This window comes from Drosophila grimshawi, unplaced genomic scaffold (genome assembly GCF_018153295.1).
Source record: "Drosophila grimshawi isolate 15287-2541.00 unplaced genomic scaffold, ASM1815329v1 contig_311, whole genome shotgun sequence".
NCBI lineage: Eukaryota > Metazoa > Arthropoda > Insecta > Diptera > Drosophilidae > Drosophila > Drosophila grimshawi.
This window is the reverse complement of record NW_025063098.1, coordinates 25,113,767-25,134,036: the sequence shown is the minus strand read 5'-3', so window position 1 is coordinate 25,134,036 and position 20,270 is coordinate 25,113,767. Positions and strand designations below refer to the sequence as shown.

At 38.4% G+C, this 20,270-nt stretch overlaps 1 protein-coding gene across 1 annotated transcript; it reads right to left on the bottom strand.

The window, feature by feature from the left end:
• Positions 1-5,484: 5,484 nt before the first annotated feature.
• Positions 5,485-8,395, bottom strand: LOC6568027 (neurochondrin homolog). Its single transcript, XM_001994511.2, has one exon. It carries the CDS (start codon positions 8,071-8,073, stop codon positions 5,902-5,904), a length of 2,172 nt encoding a protein of 723 aa, XP_001994547.1. The 5' UTR covers positions 8,074-8,395; the 3' UTR covers positions 5,485-5,901.
• Positions 8,396-20,270: the final 11,875 nt, after the last annotated feature.

Genomic DNA, 20,270 nt, shown 5'->3' with positions numbered 1-20,270 from the left:
ATAATTTAAGCCGTGTTGTTAAATACTTATTAAGGCGAATGTTGAACAACAAAAAAAAAAAAAAAAACCATTTCGCTCAGTAAAATTAAATAGCGTGTTTCTCATAACCAAAGTTTATCTTATTCAAGTTTGAATAGGACCCCAGCCAAGGAGAGAGAGGAAGAAAACACATAGTACTTAAGAAATAATTCACTTTTAAGTGCTTGCTTTATCCGCGGAACTTCCACTCGGTTATTAACAACAACAAGAAAGAGTCAAATTTAAAGGCAGACAAATGAAGATGAGAAATTTCTAAAGCACAAACATATTATTAACAATAACTGCAAAGGCAATTATCATTAATTGTTATGGCCATTTAAATTTAACGCATCATTAACGGTGGCAACAACAAATTCGTTTGAAAGCTCTGCGCCAACATTTATGGCAAAACCGGCAAAACGCTTCTAAAGCTTTTATATATACTTGGACAGGAAGAAGCTTTCCCTGTGTAAGAGAGAAATGTAATTTAAGAGAGCATCGCATGGCGTTGGTGAAACTTTTTTTTCTCGCTCTCTGTGCACATCTTCCGTTTCGGCAGAAATTGTTGCCTGTTTTTAGGCGTCAGTCTTAAAATGCGCGTGATTTTGCTCGATACCTCCCCCCTCCTCGACACAATCCCCCCAGTTACTCTCAGTTTTCGCTCAAAAATGTTGGCATCTGGACGTTATGACAAATTTAATTACCAGCAGCAAGGCGGCTGCCTGCAATTGATAACCCAAGTTCAATGAATCGCTGAAAATTGATAGCCATTAAAATTTGTGGCATGCCTGCTCATTGATCACACCGAAATGCTCCTCAAGGTCAGCTATGCTTGTGTTGTAGGGGCACGTGGCAGACAAAGCACACCTGACGCACTTATTTCAATGGATAACTAATTAACGGGTTTCGTCTCCCTCCCCCGCAGTGGGAATATTTATATTCTCTAAAGTTTCGCGACTTTGATTAAGGTTTTCTCTCTCTCTTCGATATTACATTTTGGAACAAGATGATTTTAATTTGTAAATCATTAAAATTTGTGGCACTCACTTTGTTTAACTTTATTTGGTTAAATACCTGTTGGTATTGCATAAAGAAACCTATTGACTATCAACTATCCTTAATAATAATAATAAATAATAAGTTTTTTACAATATCATTTTAAATTTCTTATAAACTATTTGAATTATTTAAAGAGGTCACGAAAACATGAAAAATCATAAAAAATTATAATTGACAAGATTCTTAGAAACTGCCAGGTGGGGGCAACCATTAACCTAACACGTCAAATACACGTGTTATTCGACAATGACACTAGTATCTGTAGTGGAAGGCAGAGAGACAGCAACATTTGCCGGTAGCAGTTGTCAAGTGCCTTGAATAATTTATGAATTACTTGCAGCTGCGTGATACTCTGATTGCCTCCAGCTGGGGCAGTAGCATATGAAGAGTGAATTAATTTCAATTCACTTCGATTGAGGACAAAGGGGGTGGGGTGCGGATGGTTGTAGCAAGTTTTTAATAAAATGTAGTTTCTTGGAAACGTTTTCTGCATCAAACCAATATCCAGTTTGCTTTTATTTTCACCCTCAATTATGACACTTAGCGCGGGAACTCTGTTGGACCCAATTGGAAATTTGCGAGCAGGATTTTCTTTATTTTCACATTATTACAGCTGCTCCGGCAGCCCCGGGTATCGGGTCCGGATCCGTCCGGCTGGTCATGGTCCTGATGCTGGTCGGAGCTCTGCAAGTAAACGCGTTTACTCGTGCGCGCATTTTCCACCCTTTTTACTTAGTGCGATTGCTTTTTGCAGCTCCCCTTTGGACAGCAGTCGCAACTGCTGGCTGCCAACAAGTGGCAATGACAATTGAATATCCTGGCAATCAAAATCACATGAAATCCCTGCCATCACAGCTTTGTTGTTGTTGTCTTGTGCTCGAATGGGGAACTCGCTCGATTTCAACGCTGAAATTTGGAATGTTGTTGAAAACAGTTGATTATGCAACTATTTCATTTTATGATTATGTACTTACACATATTCATACACACATATCGCTTTAGCGCACTAAAAATAAATGGAGTTTTGATTCACTTCAATTTTTTTATTTCTAAATCACAACGCGAAGAGTTTTTAGTGTTGTAAAATAATTAATGTCAGTGCTGATAGTTAATAGATGTGTTCTCAGCAAGACAGCCGTTTGGGCTTTTGGTCTCGCATATCTGTCATATATTTTAATAAAATTTAGCTGGCAAAATTAACAAGTAGACCCAATATGTAAATTCATAGTTTTTTTTTTACCAATGCTGTATATGTTGTATGCAGTAGACGCACAACAATTAACTAGATTCCTTCACATGTTGCAACTAAACATCATTTACCAAAAAAGACTTTCAGCCAGCCACTGCTGCTATTAATCTCCTATTAATGTGTTATTTTTCTCAGACTTTGTTGGTCTATGTTTTGACTATTATATCGATAGAATTCCAGCTAATGTGTTCGATTAAAATATTTGTAAATTACTAAACTACATTTGATACCTACTTAAATACAAATTTTCGAAACTTTTCCTTTTAATTTAAAAGATGTAATTTTACTGCTGCATCCATATCCAAAGATAGTTTTCGAAGGTTTTAGATGAACATATGCATTTATATTGCCATATGTGCTATCAGTCACAAAGTTCTGTTAAAACCAATAGAGTGCAAAATTGAATCATTTCAGAATGCATCATCGACCAGTGATCCAGTTGTAGACTTCATTCCATCATCAAGATTAATCAATGCTCAAAGGGCCATGTTCATGCCACTTGACACACAACTGACAACCACGAAGTTTGAATTGATGTAAGCATAATCTGCATTAACTTGCCTTCGTCATGAATAAGCGCTGCTTGAGAGAACAGCTTAGTGAGTTGTCTGCTTTAAAATGATTAGCCAAGTTGCAAGGACTTATCAAGAAAATGACAATGGCAAACGACTTGCATAAAGTGCCATCCACAACAACAATAACAGCACCAAGAACAACAACAACAATAACGTCAACAGCAGCAACATTAGCAGCAGCTGCCACACAAAAAGCAACGGTAAATGTTGGCTGGGCATAAAGACGAGCAATTTCTTTTGTTTTCTTTTCATTAACGCAGCAACAATGTATGAGAAGGCTACTAATTGCAATCAAGATAACTTCAACTAGTTGCACTCCTCGTTCTCCTGCTCCTGCCTCCTGCTGCCACTGACTGCTGATGCGAGCTCAGTTGGATGGCAACGTTGCAAGAACACTCACTCACACATACAAACTCTTTTTCATGACTGATTAACGCATTTACTGTTCTAATGAATCGCTCATTCAATACGTGTTTTTCTATTGACTTTGCAGCATTATGTTTGTGTTTAGGTGCCATACTTTTCTCAGTAAACAATTAGTAATTCAAGAAGAGTTCTACCCCGATTTTCTAAAATATTCTATATACATACACACATAAGAAAATACTCCTGAATTTTATAGAGTGGGAAAAGTGGCTAAAAAGTAGAAAGGTTCCTTTTCTATTTTTCAAACTCCACAGATGACTCGTCAGGCGCTATGAATATCTCCCTGAAAATGAATCGCGACGGTATATGAAATATATCGGACTATATACAAATTTAGAAATAAAATAATTAAGCTTTAAATTGTAAGCTTTAAAATTAAGAAAATTTTTATTTTTTTGTAAATAATATAATTATCTCAATGAAAGTACTTAGCTTAATACATTTTTAAGGGGTTTTACTTTAATAAAAATTGTGTATACCAATTTTGAAGTTTACAAGCATTTTGCTCGATGATAAGCAAACCAAAATTGTTTCAGACATGCTTAAAACTATAAAAGGTATCTTTAAGACCCAAGCAAGTAGAAAAATAAAAAAAAAACAAAACAGTCGACTGGGACACATAGAAAAATATTTTGTAGCCAGAGGCTGGGTAAACATCAACAAGCAGTCGACGCCAAAAGCCAAACGTCCTTTTTTATTACCTTTGTCAAATGCACAAATAGCTGAAATCCACAGCGCTCTAAGCACACCCATGTCCCACCTCATACCCCATTCCGCAGCTCACCTCACCGCTCCGCACCGCATCGCACCGCACACCACATTGAAACTGTCTCAGGGCACAAGCCAACCAGCAACGTCCCCAACAAATTTACACATTTTGGCATGTTGGGAAAGGCAAAGGAAAAAAAGAGAGAAAACGAAAAAAAAAGGGTTGTGCGAAAGGTAGAGCCAACCGGCACTTGGGTCCTTTGCCGCTCCAATTTCGGACTGCGTGCGGGCGCTCGGCTAAATATTCAAATGTCTAAAAGTATACAATAAAATATTATATCGTAATAAAAAGCAAACACACGGCAACGACCCTGTCCTAGAAGCCGGACGAGGAGTAACATGTTGGTCCGTTCGTTATCAAGCGATTGAGCAATACATTTTGTGTAATATTTCCTGAGCCTGTCGACAGCATGAGAGGATAAAAGTTGCCTGCGATTGTCGAACACACACTTACACACACACTCACACACACACGCACAATTTGGAAAATTGTCGCAATGTCTTAAGATTTATAGCAGATTTATCGACGGCTTTAGCTGGCTGTGCATCTGCTGCTACTGCTCCTGATGTCCTTCATCTTTCGTTCGTAGCCGTTGTTTTAACAATCTGTTTGACTTGTGCATATTACGTATACGCTGCGAAGGAGTGCTAAAAGATGCCATTGCTGCCTTCAATGGGCACCCATTGATAATCAGGCATGAATCTACCGTTTGAAATAAAAGGATTATTATATTTTGATATCTCTAATCTGGTTATAGGACTTTATATGGAATATCTGATATTATTTGAATGTTATATTCACTCAGAAAAAGAAAACCTTGATAGTTTATCTTGTTTATCTAAATATGAAAAGAAAGACTTTTTATTCTGAAATACATTTCTTATTATGAGAAAATGCTTCTAAAATGCAAAAATGCAAACTCTTATTTACAGAATAATAATAATCATTTCTGAAATTCAAAACTAAATAACATTGTTTGTTATATTATAATTTGAATGCTGTCTGCTTTAGAGATCGAGTATGGAAATGGGAAATCACTCAGTTCCTTATCGAAGAAATGAGCAATCTAAAATGTTTGCATATGCGAAATGTGAACATCATAATCATTAATAATAATATAATCATTATCAGGAAGTAGAAGAAAGTTAATGTTGCCAATTCATTAAACACGGAAACTGTTCTTATTTTATTTCGTCAAGCTTGTACTTGTCGACAAAACAGAATTATGACGTGTTGTGTTTTCAGTTCAGAAATACAAAAAAATAAAAAATATAAAACTAAGCCAACATACTATATAAATAAATGTTTTTCTATACTACTATATGAAACGGACACATATATATATATATGGGGCACCCAAATTTGAATGAATGGCAGGCAGCTGGCGATTGTTTTGAAAGTGAAATTTATTGTAATTCTCGTTTTTAGTCATCTTATTTGTATTGCTTCACATTTATTTTCATCTTAAGTGATTTTAAATTATTAAAATAGTTGTGAGTACGGCATGAAAGTGCATTCAAAATAAGTAGTTCCAGTTTGCTTCATTTTCGGCAAGCACATTTTGTGGTATATCAAATAAAATGCGTGACATCACGCCAACACACACAAGCACACACACACACGCAAATAGAAAGTGACAGATCATTATTGAGAGAGAATGAGAGACAGAGAGAGAGAGAGAGAGAGAGAGAATACACCGAATAAAATGTATGTATGTATAATATATATATAAAAAAACAAAAGCTCATACAAAAATAGTTGAGGAAACGTTTCCTAAAGTATAAATCTCTATAGCTGTAGTAGTTCTAATCGCCAAAGAGCTTCTTGCCCAGATCCATCATCCTGTGATTGCGGCAGACGCGCAAAGCATCATTCTTCTTCAGCACAGCGACAACATCGGCATTGATGTCCACCAGCTGGGACAAGAAATCCTCATATGCCGACTTCACATTCGCTGGGAGTGTACCGATCTTCACCTTCTTGAGTGTCTTCACAATGCCCTCGGCCCAGCCGGATTCGAGAGCGAATTCGGATATCCACGGTACCAGGGGCAGAACGCCGCACATGGTCTGCATGCCGAGGAACCACAATTCAGAGATGTCCGACCAGAAGCCCTTGTAGGCAATCGAGACAACCAGAGCCGTGGGATCGTTGCTCTCATCGATGTTGTAGGCATCCCAGAGGAATCGAATTGTCGCCTGAATGTAACGGCAAATGGAGAAATCGTTCTGCTTGACCTTCTTGGACTGCTGCTTGAGCAGCAGCAGGCCCAGCACAGACAGATTGCCATGAATGACCAGGTTATCGGGCGTATCTTTCAGCTCGGGCAGATTCTCCACCACAAACTTGAGCAGATTGACAAAAGTGGGCGCATCCTCGGCACGTTTGGGTTCCAGCACCGTAAAATTCATCAGAATGTTGCACAGGGCAACAATTGCTGCACGTGCCTCCTTCATTTCCGCCTGCTGCTCTGGAGTCGGTACTGGATCCGGTTCATTCATGCGCTTCAGTCGCTCCGCACGTGGGATGGGCGGACGCTTCCAGTGGGCAATGCTGAAGTACAGCTCAATGGACTCCAGCAGCACCTCGTCCTGCTTATGCGTGAAGAGCACCCGGCGTCCCTCATCCTCCACGGCAAAGTGGCATAGGGCAGGCATCATCACACGCAACACATCCACTGGACGAGCACCCTCACGGGACCCGGCACGCCAAGTCTTCAACTCGTGGAAGCTATCGTTGCCAATCTTGAGCATGAAGGGCAACAGCTTGTAGATTGCCGGACGCATGGCTGTCGTCTCCTGTGCCAGCCAGGCGGAAAGGATGCGCACCTGGGCAACGATGAAGGACTTATCGCGTGCAGTGCCATTGTCCTTGATCTTGTCCTGGCTGACACGAGTCAGCACAGCGAGCACCTGATTGAACGCACCCTTGAGCGCCGTGTACGTGGTCTGCTTCTCCTTCGGTTCCAGATCCAACTGATCGGTGGCCATATACTCGATACACTGTTCGAGTATGACAAAGCAGCAGGTGAGCAAGTCTGCCTGCTTGAAGGTCGTCTCCAGCTTCTTCTCGTCCATCTGCATGCGCACCTCGATGGCCGCCAGCTGGAGCAGCATAAGGAAGAACTGCTTCTGCTCGTCCATGAAGACCCACTGCATGCCGAGCACCTGCAGCGTGTTGGCAATCAAATGCAGTGCCGGATCACGCTGTTTGGGCCCAATCTTGGCCTTCAGTATGTCGCCGCAGCCCTTGAAGAGGCTCTCCGGCCAGATTTGGCCCTCCAGCGAGTTGACCACAATCTCGCGCCTACAGGTGACCAGGATATCGGCGAGAATGCGACACAGTTCGTATTTGCGTTCCGTGTGATCAGTTTCCATGTCGAGGGCAATGCGCTGGATGAGCGCATGGAAGGCTGTGGGATCTTCCGGCCAAGAGGCCACGCCAAACTTCTTCACCAACAGCACAATCAGATGTAGAGCCTCATCCGTTTGGAAACTCTGCGCCGAATAGATTTGCGACATCTTCGGTATGGCTCCGGTCGCCAGGAGTGCCTGCTGACCCGGCTCATAGCTGGCAATGCTCTTGAGGCAACTGTACGACTCGCTCACCACAATCAGATTATCCTCGTAGTCCTCGTCATCAGCCTGCTCCACAATCTCAAGCAGTGTGGGTATGGCACCGATAATATCCTTGTGCGTGGCCAGTTCCTCCTCCTGGCAGAAGCCAGTCAAAATCGATAGGGCGACACTCTTGTAGACGAGTGGAGGGCAATCGCTGGGCAGCTCCTTGGAGACGAGCAGCTTGCGCAGAAACGGAAATCCAATTGCCTCGAAGAGCAGCTGCTTGCCCGCCGTATTGCAGTCCTTGCCCTTCATCAGCTTCGTGACCATGAACAGGGCCGCAAACTTTTCAGTATCGCTGCGTGTGCCCTTCAACAAAGTGGCGCACTTGCGCACGGGCTCCGGCACGTCCGTCATTCTGTCGAGTTTCGTTGATGCAACTGCCTCTGCCTCTGCCTCTATATACTATGATCAACGATGTGTGTATGTGAACTTTTCTCGATAAAGCATATACGCTTTGTATGTGCGTCTATATGTGCAAGCGCTCTATAAATAACTTGCACACTTTCACTTGGCTATACGCACACACACACAATAACACACACACACACACACACTATTCCCGGTTTTCCGTCTTTATATATATTTTATTATTTTTGGGTTCTTGGGGCCTCCTCGCTCGACGACGCACTCTCGCGGACTGATCGCTGATCAGGGAAAATCTTGGGGAAAATCGTTCCGACTCGCAAACGATTCTGTTGCTTTTGCTTTTTTGAAAATTTCCAAAGTTGCCGCAGCTGTTGCTGTTCAAATGTCTTTTGGACATGGCCCGCAAAACCTACACGAATTTTATTTTTACAATCGAAAACACTTGTACAAAGGAGGGCCAAATCTGTTTATCAAGCAACTTGTCACTCGCCATTTATTTATTGTATTTAATTATAATATTTTTCTTGTTTTTCCTAAACGTTGTCAAAACGTTAACGTTTGTCGAAAGCCATCATCAACTGATTAATTTGTCAAGTTTTTAAATAATATTAGTGTTATGATCAAAATCTTAATAATGTTAAGTGATTTTCTGTTTTATTTACTTACAAACATATATTAATTATTTAATTATTCGTTTTCCATCTTATATGTATATATTTTGAAGAGAATCTATTAATTTAAAGTTATTAGAGCATATAGTTTTCGCCATGCCATATCTATTTCTTTGTTATAATTTTTTGGGTATATCTAAATGCATACAATATGAAAATCAATTTAAATCGAGCGAATGACGATTCACTTAAGACAACCTATGCATTTCAATTGCTCTCCACAACTTTCGCTCTCTTTCTCTATTTCTTTCTTTCTCTCTCTCTCTCTCTCTCTCTCTCTCGCTTTATATCTATCTGGTATTCGTGGCTCTTCGGGACGCTGCTAATGAGCGATTTTGTTTATATTTAGAACATGATTTTTCGTTTTTCCGACTTTACTTGTTTATGTTTTAGCCAAACTGTGAAAAGTCAGCCGCCGGCTGCATTTATTCCAGAATTTTTCTGTCTTTTCTCGGTATGTGTGAACCGATTCATTTGATGTATATTTATATATATAAATGTACGTGTGTATGTACATATTTTGTATGCATATATAACAAAAGTATTTATATATAAATATGCATGTCTTATATACTTACTAATTCTGTACATAGCGTGCTAAAGTAAATTTGATTTTAAATAGAATATGTGCATTGCTGTTAAACAGCAAAATGTATATAAATTATTTAAAAAGAGAAATATGCTTGTTTGTTAGCAATTATGTATATGTATGTATGTGATTAAGTATGTATGTCATTATTTGCATATTTTATTTAAATATGCTTTTGGTTTATTCATTTGGGGTCAATGATTGCATTAGGTTTTCTTTTGCATTCATTTATTTGCGCAGTCTAATTATGGAGTATTAATTGTTGCTGCATTTATTTAAACAATTAATGGTTTATTTATGGATATAATATGAATCATATAATTTTTTATCAAAAGTTCTTTAGTTACTGAATGAATGAAAATGATTATTAATTCATGTATTTATACTCATTTTATAATAATAAGTGTATTAACTAACTGCCAAGCCTATTTCATAACAAATGGTTGGCATAATGGATTCTTGCTGGGATTATAAAGCACCTTTTTAATTTTTGTGTGATATCGGCAGCTGCATCTAGTGCTTATTACAATTTGATGACCTCAGAGTGAGTGCTATAAGTTTTTCATAATTTGTATAACACAACAGAAAAGGTGCAACGAGTTTGCCATGAAATTGATATTACATCACAAAAACTACCATCCATATCTTTACTCATATGTTCACCTAAATCTTTAAACATATGTTTAATATTAATATTAAACATATCCAAATATTCGTTTTCCCTATTGTAAGCAGAATCAAATAAAAAGAAAGTTAAGAAAAGTTGAAAAGAATCGTGAGTTTTTAATATCAAATATTTTTAATTAACATTTTCATTTTATATTTCAATATTCTGCTTGGAATTCAAGTATTGAAATGTTTTTTTTTTTTTTTTGTCTAAATTATGTAAATATTATTTTGGCATGCAAAAATGTTTCTTGAATATTAAATATTTGTTAATGGGCCTTGCGATTTGCACATTTGCCAGTGACAACTTTAGTAAACAAATATATTATAATAAAAATAGCTTAAATTATTTGTATAATTTTATTATAAATATAAATATTATATTTTTATATAACCTGTTGATTAAAGTATTTTAATGAGTTTTAAGTGCTTTAAGTAACCCGAATATTGTCACACATCGATGTAACATGCAGTCAGCTTGACAGGGTGGACAACAATTGTGGATTTTATTATAATAAGTGTACTTGTGCAAGTGGATGTTATAAATGATAAGCCAGAGGCACGCAGAGAGTCAAAACGTTGATTGTAAATTTAATTTGCATTGACAATCGGTCGGTCATTTGGTCAGTTGCAGTATTAACATAATTTAAATGAAATGCTTAACGGCAAAAATCCATGTGAATTGTGGTTGCTGGCGATCCCAATGCAAACTGAACGCATCGCAATTCACCATGCAGAAATTATATTCGTAATCACCAATGGCCATGCCCAATATTTGGCAATATATTCACGGAGCTGCAGCGACCAAACACGTTAAGTATTCCCGATTAGAATATACCCTGTTACCAGTTTGCAGAGTATAATAATCAAATATGTTTTCCGTTCACTTGAAACTCGTATTTGACATTTATTTATTTCTTATCGCTTTTCCGTAGTACAACGATTGATATTATACCTTTTATTAATTATATATTTTTCACTTTAATTATTCCCCTAGAGTTTAATATAACTTTATTTGTAACTTTAATTAACATTTTAAACTTAAATGTTTACTTATTTATTATTAGAATTGGTGACTATTTAAAGCCCACATGAAACTTATAGGGTAAAGACAGCCTCCCCAATGTGCACCCGCATGTAAACTAATTCGTATTTTGTTAACTTTGTTCGTGTTTGTTATTATTATTTTTAATTGATAATTCAGACGACGAGGCGTAGTTGCCGCCATGTCCATGCGTAATTTGAGCTTCGCTTTACTGGACTGTTGGCGTTGTTCGCATTTTAAATAATTGGGTTACGGCGAAATTCATAAATTCGCACGCTGCGCGTTTTACTAATTATGCCAATGTTATTATATTAATTGCAAAAATATGAGGGCAGGATTTGCGAGTGTCCCAGTTGAGTCGGTTTGCTTATTTGTTTAAGTTTCAAATTTTGATTTTGTGGCATTTTGAAAAGGATATTTCACAAAATTTCTAGACAAATTTGTACAATTGGCTGCAATTGAGTGGATATAATTTGACAATTAATTCTTAAAGTCAAGTTAAGCTTTAAGTCAGTGACATACTTGACAAATGTGTGGCCAGCTGGAAAGTGGGCAACAACTTTGAAAGTCATAATGACAAACAATTTATTTGAGCTCTAGAAATAGTCGAAGAAGAAGACGCTATCCGACGACAGGCGGCGATGTCATTGAGGACAATTTCGGGTCCATCTAGATGGGGAAATTGTTGATGATACAGTGCTTCAAGTTGAAATCAATGTTGATGATCTGTGCAGAGCATTTTGGGGCCAGTCCAAACTTACCAAATATCTAACTCTGGCGGTTAGCTATCTATTTATTCCCCTCCCCAAACTAAGCAATCCCCTCCCCAAACGGCTTGCGTGTGTGAGTGCTGACCGAGTTTGTCGCCAGGCCGCAATTGGTGGCCATTGGCAAATTCGATGAAATGAAAAATACAAACAAAATCATTTGTCAAAACATTTCGAAAGAGCTTTATAAACTCATGGCTTCAATAATAGGCAAGCAGGCAGCAGAAAAAAAGCGGTGACAGCTTCACCTCCCCCCGCACACACACACACGCACACACCCGAAAAAATAGGAAAATCGATGCTGTCCAGTGACGCAAGGAAACTTAACAACAAGCTGAACCAATCGTCGAGCACAATAGGGACGCTGTGTGAAGGCGGAAACGGATTCGGATTCGGAATCGGAATAGGAAGCGTGAGTGCGAGTGCGAATACAAATGTGAGCGCGACTGCGACTGCGAGTGCGAGTGCGAGTGCGAATGAGTGATTGTGAGTGTCTCAACTTTTCTTGCCTAGGTTAGTGGATTCGAATATTGTGAGACCTTTTGCGTTTCTCTCGCCCTCTCACCCACTTTGCTATGCAAGCTCATGATTAGTGTTAACAATGATTTTTTCTTTCCTTGGCATTCGTTTTGCCTGACTTTGCGATACAGTTTTATTCAGGCCATTCAGACATTTTCATTGCTGATTTTTGCTGCAAGCATCGTTTGTCAAGTGATTTATTTCAATTATACATTACGATTCAATCTTTATTTGAGTTGTTGTACTAGGCATGTAGCTTTCATCTGTTGTTCGGTAGTCAGCTTAAGTAAATTAGACTTGAAACTGACAAGATATTCATTTCAAAATGCTGATAATAAGTGTTTATTTTACAAGCACTATTCTCTATATATTTATAAATTTGTATTCTCCAATTTAAGTTATTAGTTGCTAATGCCTTTCACATTTAGTTTAATGAATTTATAATATTTTGATATCGATATTTACTTGATTTCATCTAAGACCTTAAACTGTTTATTATCTTTGCTTATTGTCACGAAAGTATTTCTGTGGCTTCGACAGAAGTAACTTGTCATCAACTTAACATTTGATATTGAACTGAATGTCAAAAGCAAAGTTTAGCTTCAAAAAATTACCTTCAATTCTCAGCTGGGAGCTTTTTTGTCCCTAGTTCGCAAAATGTCATTGAAAAACTGTCAAATAACCATATACAATGCAAAAGCCTCTAGGCGGCAGTAAGTTGTTTTTTCATTTTGCACTCACAGCATTCCCAGTTGAAGCCCGGTGCACGAGTTCCGCTGAGGTTTACCCAGCTGTTTGCCTGTGTGGCACGTGCCAATTTAAATGCAAAATCAAAAGCCGCCCGGTAAGAGAAAATTTAATTTCACAAGGCAGCAAAAACAATCATATTACGACGTACGAATGGTGTACATATTGGCAGGGGGCTGAAGTGACGCATCCGATTGGTCGCTCAGAGAAAATCGGAAATAAGATACTTGGCTTAAGATCAGTTTTCAAAGACTTTGGTAAAATTTTAATTAGTTGACCACAATGTATAAAAAGTGGCTTAGGCGAACAGATATTCAAAATAAAGCAATCCAGCTTCCGCCCATCCCCATCCCCTTTACCAAATGCTGGATACGCCCTTGGATATTTTCCATTCTTATTTTAGTCTTCGCATACATAAATGTATGCGCATAAGCCCCACAGGCAACTGGGGCACATGGGGGACTGAAGACAGCAGCTGAGGAGCGACTCAGGTGCCGTTCCTGCTTCCCCTCTTAACATTTTTTGTGTTTCGCAAGATATCAATGTCTGATTAATGGGAGACTTGCGAATGTTGCGCAGTAACCATGATTTCCCTTTTTTATTTGTGGGACAACCTGTGACGTGGGCAAACAATTCTAAAGCCGATTTCAGATTTCAGTGGCACGTGCCAATATGGTCCTTGCTTAAATACACACACACACACACACACACATACAATCACACCTCAAGTGTGGAAACCATCTAATAATGTTTACAACAAACGTTAACATAAACAGCGATTTGTCCTAAGCACCTATGTAAATCGAAGTGAGATTCGTGTGTCAAGTATTTAAGAACATTAGATCAAAGAATGACTTAGGCACGCATAAAATACATTTTTAAATGTTGAAGCTGGTTTCAATATAAGAATAGGAAAAGAAAAATAATTTCAATAAAATGGGAATTTATTGAAAGAGAAAAATTCCACAGTGAAGCTGACAGATAAGTCGTTAACTGTTAATCAAACTTAAGTCTTAAATTTAAAGCAATATTTAAAGGTTTCCAATAACAGAAAAGAAGAAGGTAGACCATCTATTACATTTTTTTGTTAGACCTTCAATACGAATGAAATGATGAACAATGTTCCGTGAGTTGTAAGCAATGGCAACAGCAACAAATTATGCAAATCCTCCTGAATGGCTTATGCTTCATGAATTTATATCGAATAACCTAAACGCAATGGGGACGTGGCTTTAAGAGCTGCCCATTGGAACAATAAAAGCTCATTTGTTGCTATTATCATTTGCACTAACAAATAACAAATCATCGAACCAGCGGGGCAATGAAGCACAAAGCATAAAGCACAAACACAGAACCACCCACCTGTTTCTATTCTCGATGCGGGATGGGGCAAGTGGGGCAGGTGGGGCAAGATTGAGGCTTAAATATAGCTGAAACGTGCGCAACGCTCACCTCGGATAGAAGCTGTGCGCTGATGCCGCACAAACTGCTGCCAATAAATTGTGTTAATAAACCAAAAGTTGTTAATTTAAATGATTTATATCTGAAGGCGACGGCCTGTGTTTACCGTACCCATCCCCCCTCCAAACCGCCCCTCTCTCTCTCTCTCTCTCTCTCTGCCATCCAGCTTGTTTTGTTGGCCAGGCCAAAAGCGCTTGTTATTGCTGAGCCTTAAAAATTTACGTAATTTGGCATAACCTTTGCGTGGCTGCTCCTCATCCAAGCTTTTGGGCCAGTTCGTTAGCTTAGCCCTTAGCCCGAATTTCCCTATCCACGCCCCTGGCCCCACAACACGCTGCGTGCCCAGCCAATGGGTCAAATAGAGGAGGCTGGCAGGAGTGTTGCAGGGGCCGCTTGCTCGCCGTCAGCTTAAACCAATTTACGTAGCCGATGTCTTCATTTTGGCAGCGGCTCAGCGCCGTGTGTCGTGAATTATGGCGGCCCCAACGAAAACTGGAGCAACTGTGCGTATGCGTAATGTGTAGAGTTGCCTGTCAGTCGGCAGCCTAATGTCCAGGGCAGGCCTGCTCTATACACTTTCAAAGGGCTCTTACATTTTGTTTTCTGAAATGTGCAATGTATTTAAGGAAATGTATTTCAGATTCCATTAGGTATTTATAAATGGATTTATTTATTTAATGTGTATTACAATTGAATAGAATTATATATAGGGACAATCAATCGAAAGATGACTTCTTGTATGTTGTTCTAAATCTTTCTTGATGTCCAAGTATTCCTAAGAAAATTCTTGTTGTCCATGCATTTTAACAAAACAATTAGCAACATTTTATGTATATGTTTTATGTATATAATTTGAGCCGTTTGGTTATAGGCGGCAAGTGTATTTTATGATCGGCGTAATGAAAAAGAGCAGTTATTTCTTGTTAGCTACTTTCAAAGGCCGACAAAAACTTTGGCATTTTCAGCTCGCATCCTTCTCTTTATTTATTATATGCACACACACACACATACATACTTATCTATACATACATATGTCGATGTATATATGTATAAACTTATGCATGTATAAATTTATGTCTTATTGTTTGCAGTCGAAATTATTTCATTTGTTTGTCTTTATTACAAGCAAATCCCGTTCAATGCCTCGTAGGCTTCACTGCTGTTTGTTGGTGGGTGTTGGGGAAGGAGGTGAGAGGCGTGTCTCATTTCATTTAAGCAGCAGCTTCCATTTTCCACAGCGTTTGGTTTTAATGGACGGCGGCTGTTTGGGGGATTTTCCACATCTTAACTCCGGTCGAGACCTACAAATATTTGATGCTCACATTTTTCGCTGTTGTTTCGTTTTATTGATTGGCGCCGTGCCTGGTTTATGAGTCCCATTGTTGTTGTTGCTGTTGTTGTTGTCGTTGTTACTATTGTTTTTGTTGCTTTCGTTATTGTTATTGTTGTTGCTTCTTTTGGTTGTTTGTTGGCTTTGCCGCTGCTTTCAAGCGTAACACTGCGCTACATTGAGAAGGATTTCGATGGAATTTAAATTGTTGTCCCTACAGCCTGGCAGGAAGTCAACCTTCCTCTTCCGCATTGTCATCCTTTGGCCGTTGTCTGTTTGCCATCGTATCTGTTTTTCAACTTTCTATAATTAACAAATGATTAATATAATTTGTGAGTTTTTCTTCTAAATAATGAACCTAAACAAATATATGAACAACTTCTGCTTGGTTTATTCTTACGTAGGCAATGTAATTAATTTGATAGAAATTTATTTCAACCGAAACTGTAATTTGTAATTTGTAGCTTGCTGACTTTCATTTATTAATAAACAACAAAACCCAACATGAAGCTAGATCTTTCAATTAATCACTTAATTTAAATTGGATTTCATATGGTCTTTCTAAAATTGGAAAAAAATTAATGACAATCAAGTCACCGAATTTGTAGTAAGTTCTTTGCGTAGACCAATTGGCAAACATTTTCAAAATTAAAATAATTTCACGTTTCTGTTGCCGCATCTGGGAAATAATACTTTCTATTCTAATCAAGAAATACCTTCTTTTACAAAATTGCCTTGAATATTGTCATTTCTGTATGTAGAGGTACTTTTAGCCAATCTCTTATCGCAAGCCAAAAATGTGTCGCGTCCAGTTGCATGCATCTTCAGCATTCGGAGTACACGTATTCATGAAATTATGCAGTCTCTGTGCTACTGTCTCAAAGGGGAGGTAGGCGAAACTTTCTCGCAGTTCCAGTTCCAGTTTCAATTCTAGCTGAACAAGAGTCGCAATGGCATAAATGAATATAAAGCACTAGTTTACAACAGTCATTTCAGAAATGATCCAACGGACGCCAAGGGATGCGCAGGATAACGAAATGCGCTGTTGTCTTTTGCGATAGCTGTTGTTGTTGTTGTTGTTGTCTTTGCAATTTTAATATAAGTTGAATTATGCAAAATAGCTGATAAACAAAGTCAACGTTGCATTGTGGATTATGGGTTCAAAGTAACGGCACTCTGCCGAATTTTGACCTTTAGTAATGGCGCGACTTGACTGACATCAGTCAAAGTGATCAGGAATCAACCTAAATCAAGTGCAAAGTTTTATGAATTTTGCTGTTTTCGGTGGCAAACTCTGTGAAATCGTATTCTCCTTGCCAAAATTTGCAAGTCAGCTTGTAAATTTGGTGATTTGTTTGGCACAAACATAAAAAGGTGTCGACGCCGCCGGTGATGAATCTCCAAAAATGCAAATTCATTGCCGGGTCAAGGTTGCGCCAATCCCAGCCACACTTCTCTAGTTGCTGGCATGGTGTCTGAAACAAATTTACTATTGATATCACGGTAGCGCCATGTAATCAGTTGAAAAGGCCTGCGAGCCCAATTCCCCAGTGGCTGCCACTCGTTCACACCATAGTCCAATCGTTCGAAGCACTTTTATGGTTTCCACATGGCATTTGAATTTGAATTTGTTTTGCCGCATGCCGCCACGTGAATGTGCTCAACATTCAACACACACGCATCCATCTAGCAATCGTGAACTGAGGAGGCTTGCAAGTGTTTTGTGTAGGCGCGTCGCGTGTGTCCATGTCCTCTTCTATAAGGACATCGTGCAAAAGTGCTAAAAAACAAACGCAGCGAATCAAAAAAAAAAAAAAAAAAAGCAAAAAAATAAATAAATAAATAGAAAAAAGTAGCAAAAACTTATTCACGGCATGTGATTTGAGGCATTCCTTTGATATTGTCTCCCATATTTCGTGTGCGGCCTGTGCGAATGGCTGTTTGGCAGATTGTCATTTGTTTTTGTATACCCTGTAGCCCTGAAGGGGTAGATAGCAAAGCATGTACTTAGAAAGTCCAACAAACCAAGATTATTCTTCTTCTATGCGTTTGTCTTTTTAATACATTCTTCATTGCCTCAAATCAACTTTAATGTGTTATGATATTTAACAGTCACATGAATACTTAATTCATTTATACTTAGCATAATTGCAGATTAAATATTTTACAACAAAGTAGAGAATATCGTCGTCAGTTTCTTTCAACAATATAATTTTTTCTTGTTTGTCATTTGTTTTTTATTTACACGCACCGCATGTACTCCCAATATTTATTGCATAATTTTCATCAAACCAACACAAAGAAGAGCAAATATTTCACGGTGTTTCCCTTTTAAAAATATATGTGTGCCTATGTATGTGTGTTCTTCGGGAAATTGGCAAGCGTCATTTAGGGTCCTTTGCCGTATTTGGGTAGTCTAATTGGATATGGAACCCTTCTGATTAAATTCAAACTGTTTTTTCAACGAGTCACCGTCGAATTTGGCAATGAGCTTGACATGTGTTTCTGTTTAAATCTTTGTATATATGATATTGGATTAACTTTTGTTCAATCTCATTCGTATAACCTAAGCTCACTGAAAAAGATCAAAATATACAAAAGCATACAAAAGGCAAATAAATGCATATCCTACCCGGTATATATATATTCTGGGCTCAGCATTAAATCACGAGACGACGTAGTCCTGTTCATCTGTCCGTCTATATGAATGTTGCCTTGTTGTAAACCATACGCATTTCGTGTCTTCTTAATTTTCCATATATCGATAACAATCGAGCACCGATAGCAAATTATTTATCCATACGAAAATAAATACATATTTCAATAGTTGTTATTAATATTAAACAAGTGTCCGATTTTTGATAGATAAGTACGTAGTTTTAGCGTATCTCCTATTTTGGTTCTTGGGACTATATTCTAACTTGTTTATTTGAATCTTTTGAGTTGATAATTGAGCTTTGTTTAATATATTCTTCAAAACATACCAACTGAAACCGATGACAAAAACCATGGCATATCTAAATACATAAATACTTGATAGATTGTGAACCAAATTTGAGTCCGGGAAACAATGTTCTAAAAGCTTCAACTGGCAAAAGCTCTTAGCGAATGCATGTAACAGTGAAAGCGCTTTTAAAGTTTCAAGCCAAAAACAGTTCTGTGTAAAAAGCAACGAGAAGCTTTTCCAGTACAAATATATTTTAAGCTTTTCATTTATGGTGTAAATTGCATAGCTTCTAAGGGTACCAGAATGAAGTTGTAAGTTTTTTGTTTTTTAATAGATTGTTAGGAAAGTGTTAGAAGATGTGAAACCTGTTTATGAATGGTTAAAATTATGTATACATACAAATTTGACTAAGAGCTGAAACAGATAATAATTAACAAATTAGTAAGAGACTTGAAGAATATATAATTCAAAGGACCCAAGCTATATGTAAGACATGCATCATTGTTCAATACTCGGAGTCTCGGTGACTGAGACAAGGTATAACTATGAGGAAATTAATATATACATAATTCATTTTGAAATGAGTGGCAGCGAGTTCCAGAAATTGTTAATACACACGGGGCATATGGAGCGGATAAATTGAAACGGTAAACGATGCTGAAGCTGGCTAAATAAAAGCGCAATAAAGATATTTGCGGAGCGCACACATTCCATGCAGACATAAACAACAACAATGCGAGTCGAGGCAAGGATAAGGCAAAGGAAAAATGCAGCGGCCGGCATTAAACCGGAAAAGCCCTTCCCCAACGGCCGCACTCAATAATCAACTGCATATCGGGCGTACTACATATATATATTTATATATATATATATATATATATATAGACACAGACGCTCGCACTCGCAGATACTTCTACTTGATGTGCTGCCTCCTTTGGCTCGCTGACTATAGACTTTCCGAATCGCTGCCTTGGATAGATGTGGGACTCGATTGGGGTAGCGTCTGGTATAAATATGCTGCGTTGTTAATTTCGCTATCATCCGCTCTGACAGCAGTGATTGAAGGCAGAGCAGCAGCTAAACGCTTAACGTTGATTGCTCTGTGCTGCAGCTGTAAATTGAATGTTGTTGCTGACGTCTTCGCTGCTGCTGTTGTTGTTGCTACTGCCGTTGCTGTAACGCATTATTTTTAATCGATTGCTCATACGCCAAGTTGGACTAACGAGCAGTCGTGCTCGCATTATAGAGCTGCTCCAACGACCAGTTAATGAAAACAAGCTGCCTGTGACGAATTTAAGCCGTGAACATGAACAGCAAGTTGCCAGTATTTCTTTAGTTAACTTTTGGTTGACTTTGGCCGCAGCCTTCCCCAACCACGGCAGCTGTCGCGTTTGTTAATGTTGCCGAATTTGCATTTCATGCGGCTTCGTTGCCAACACCATC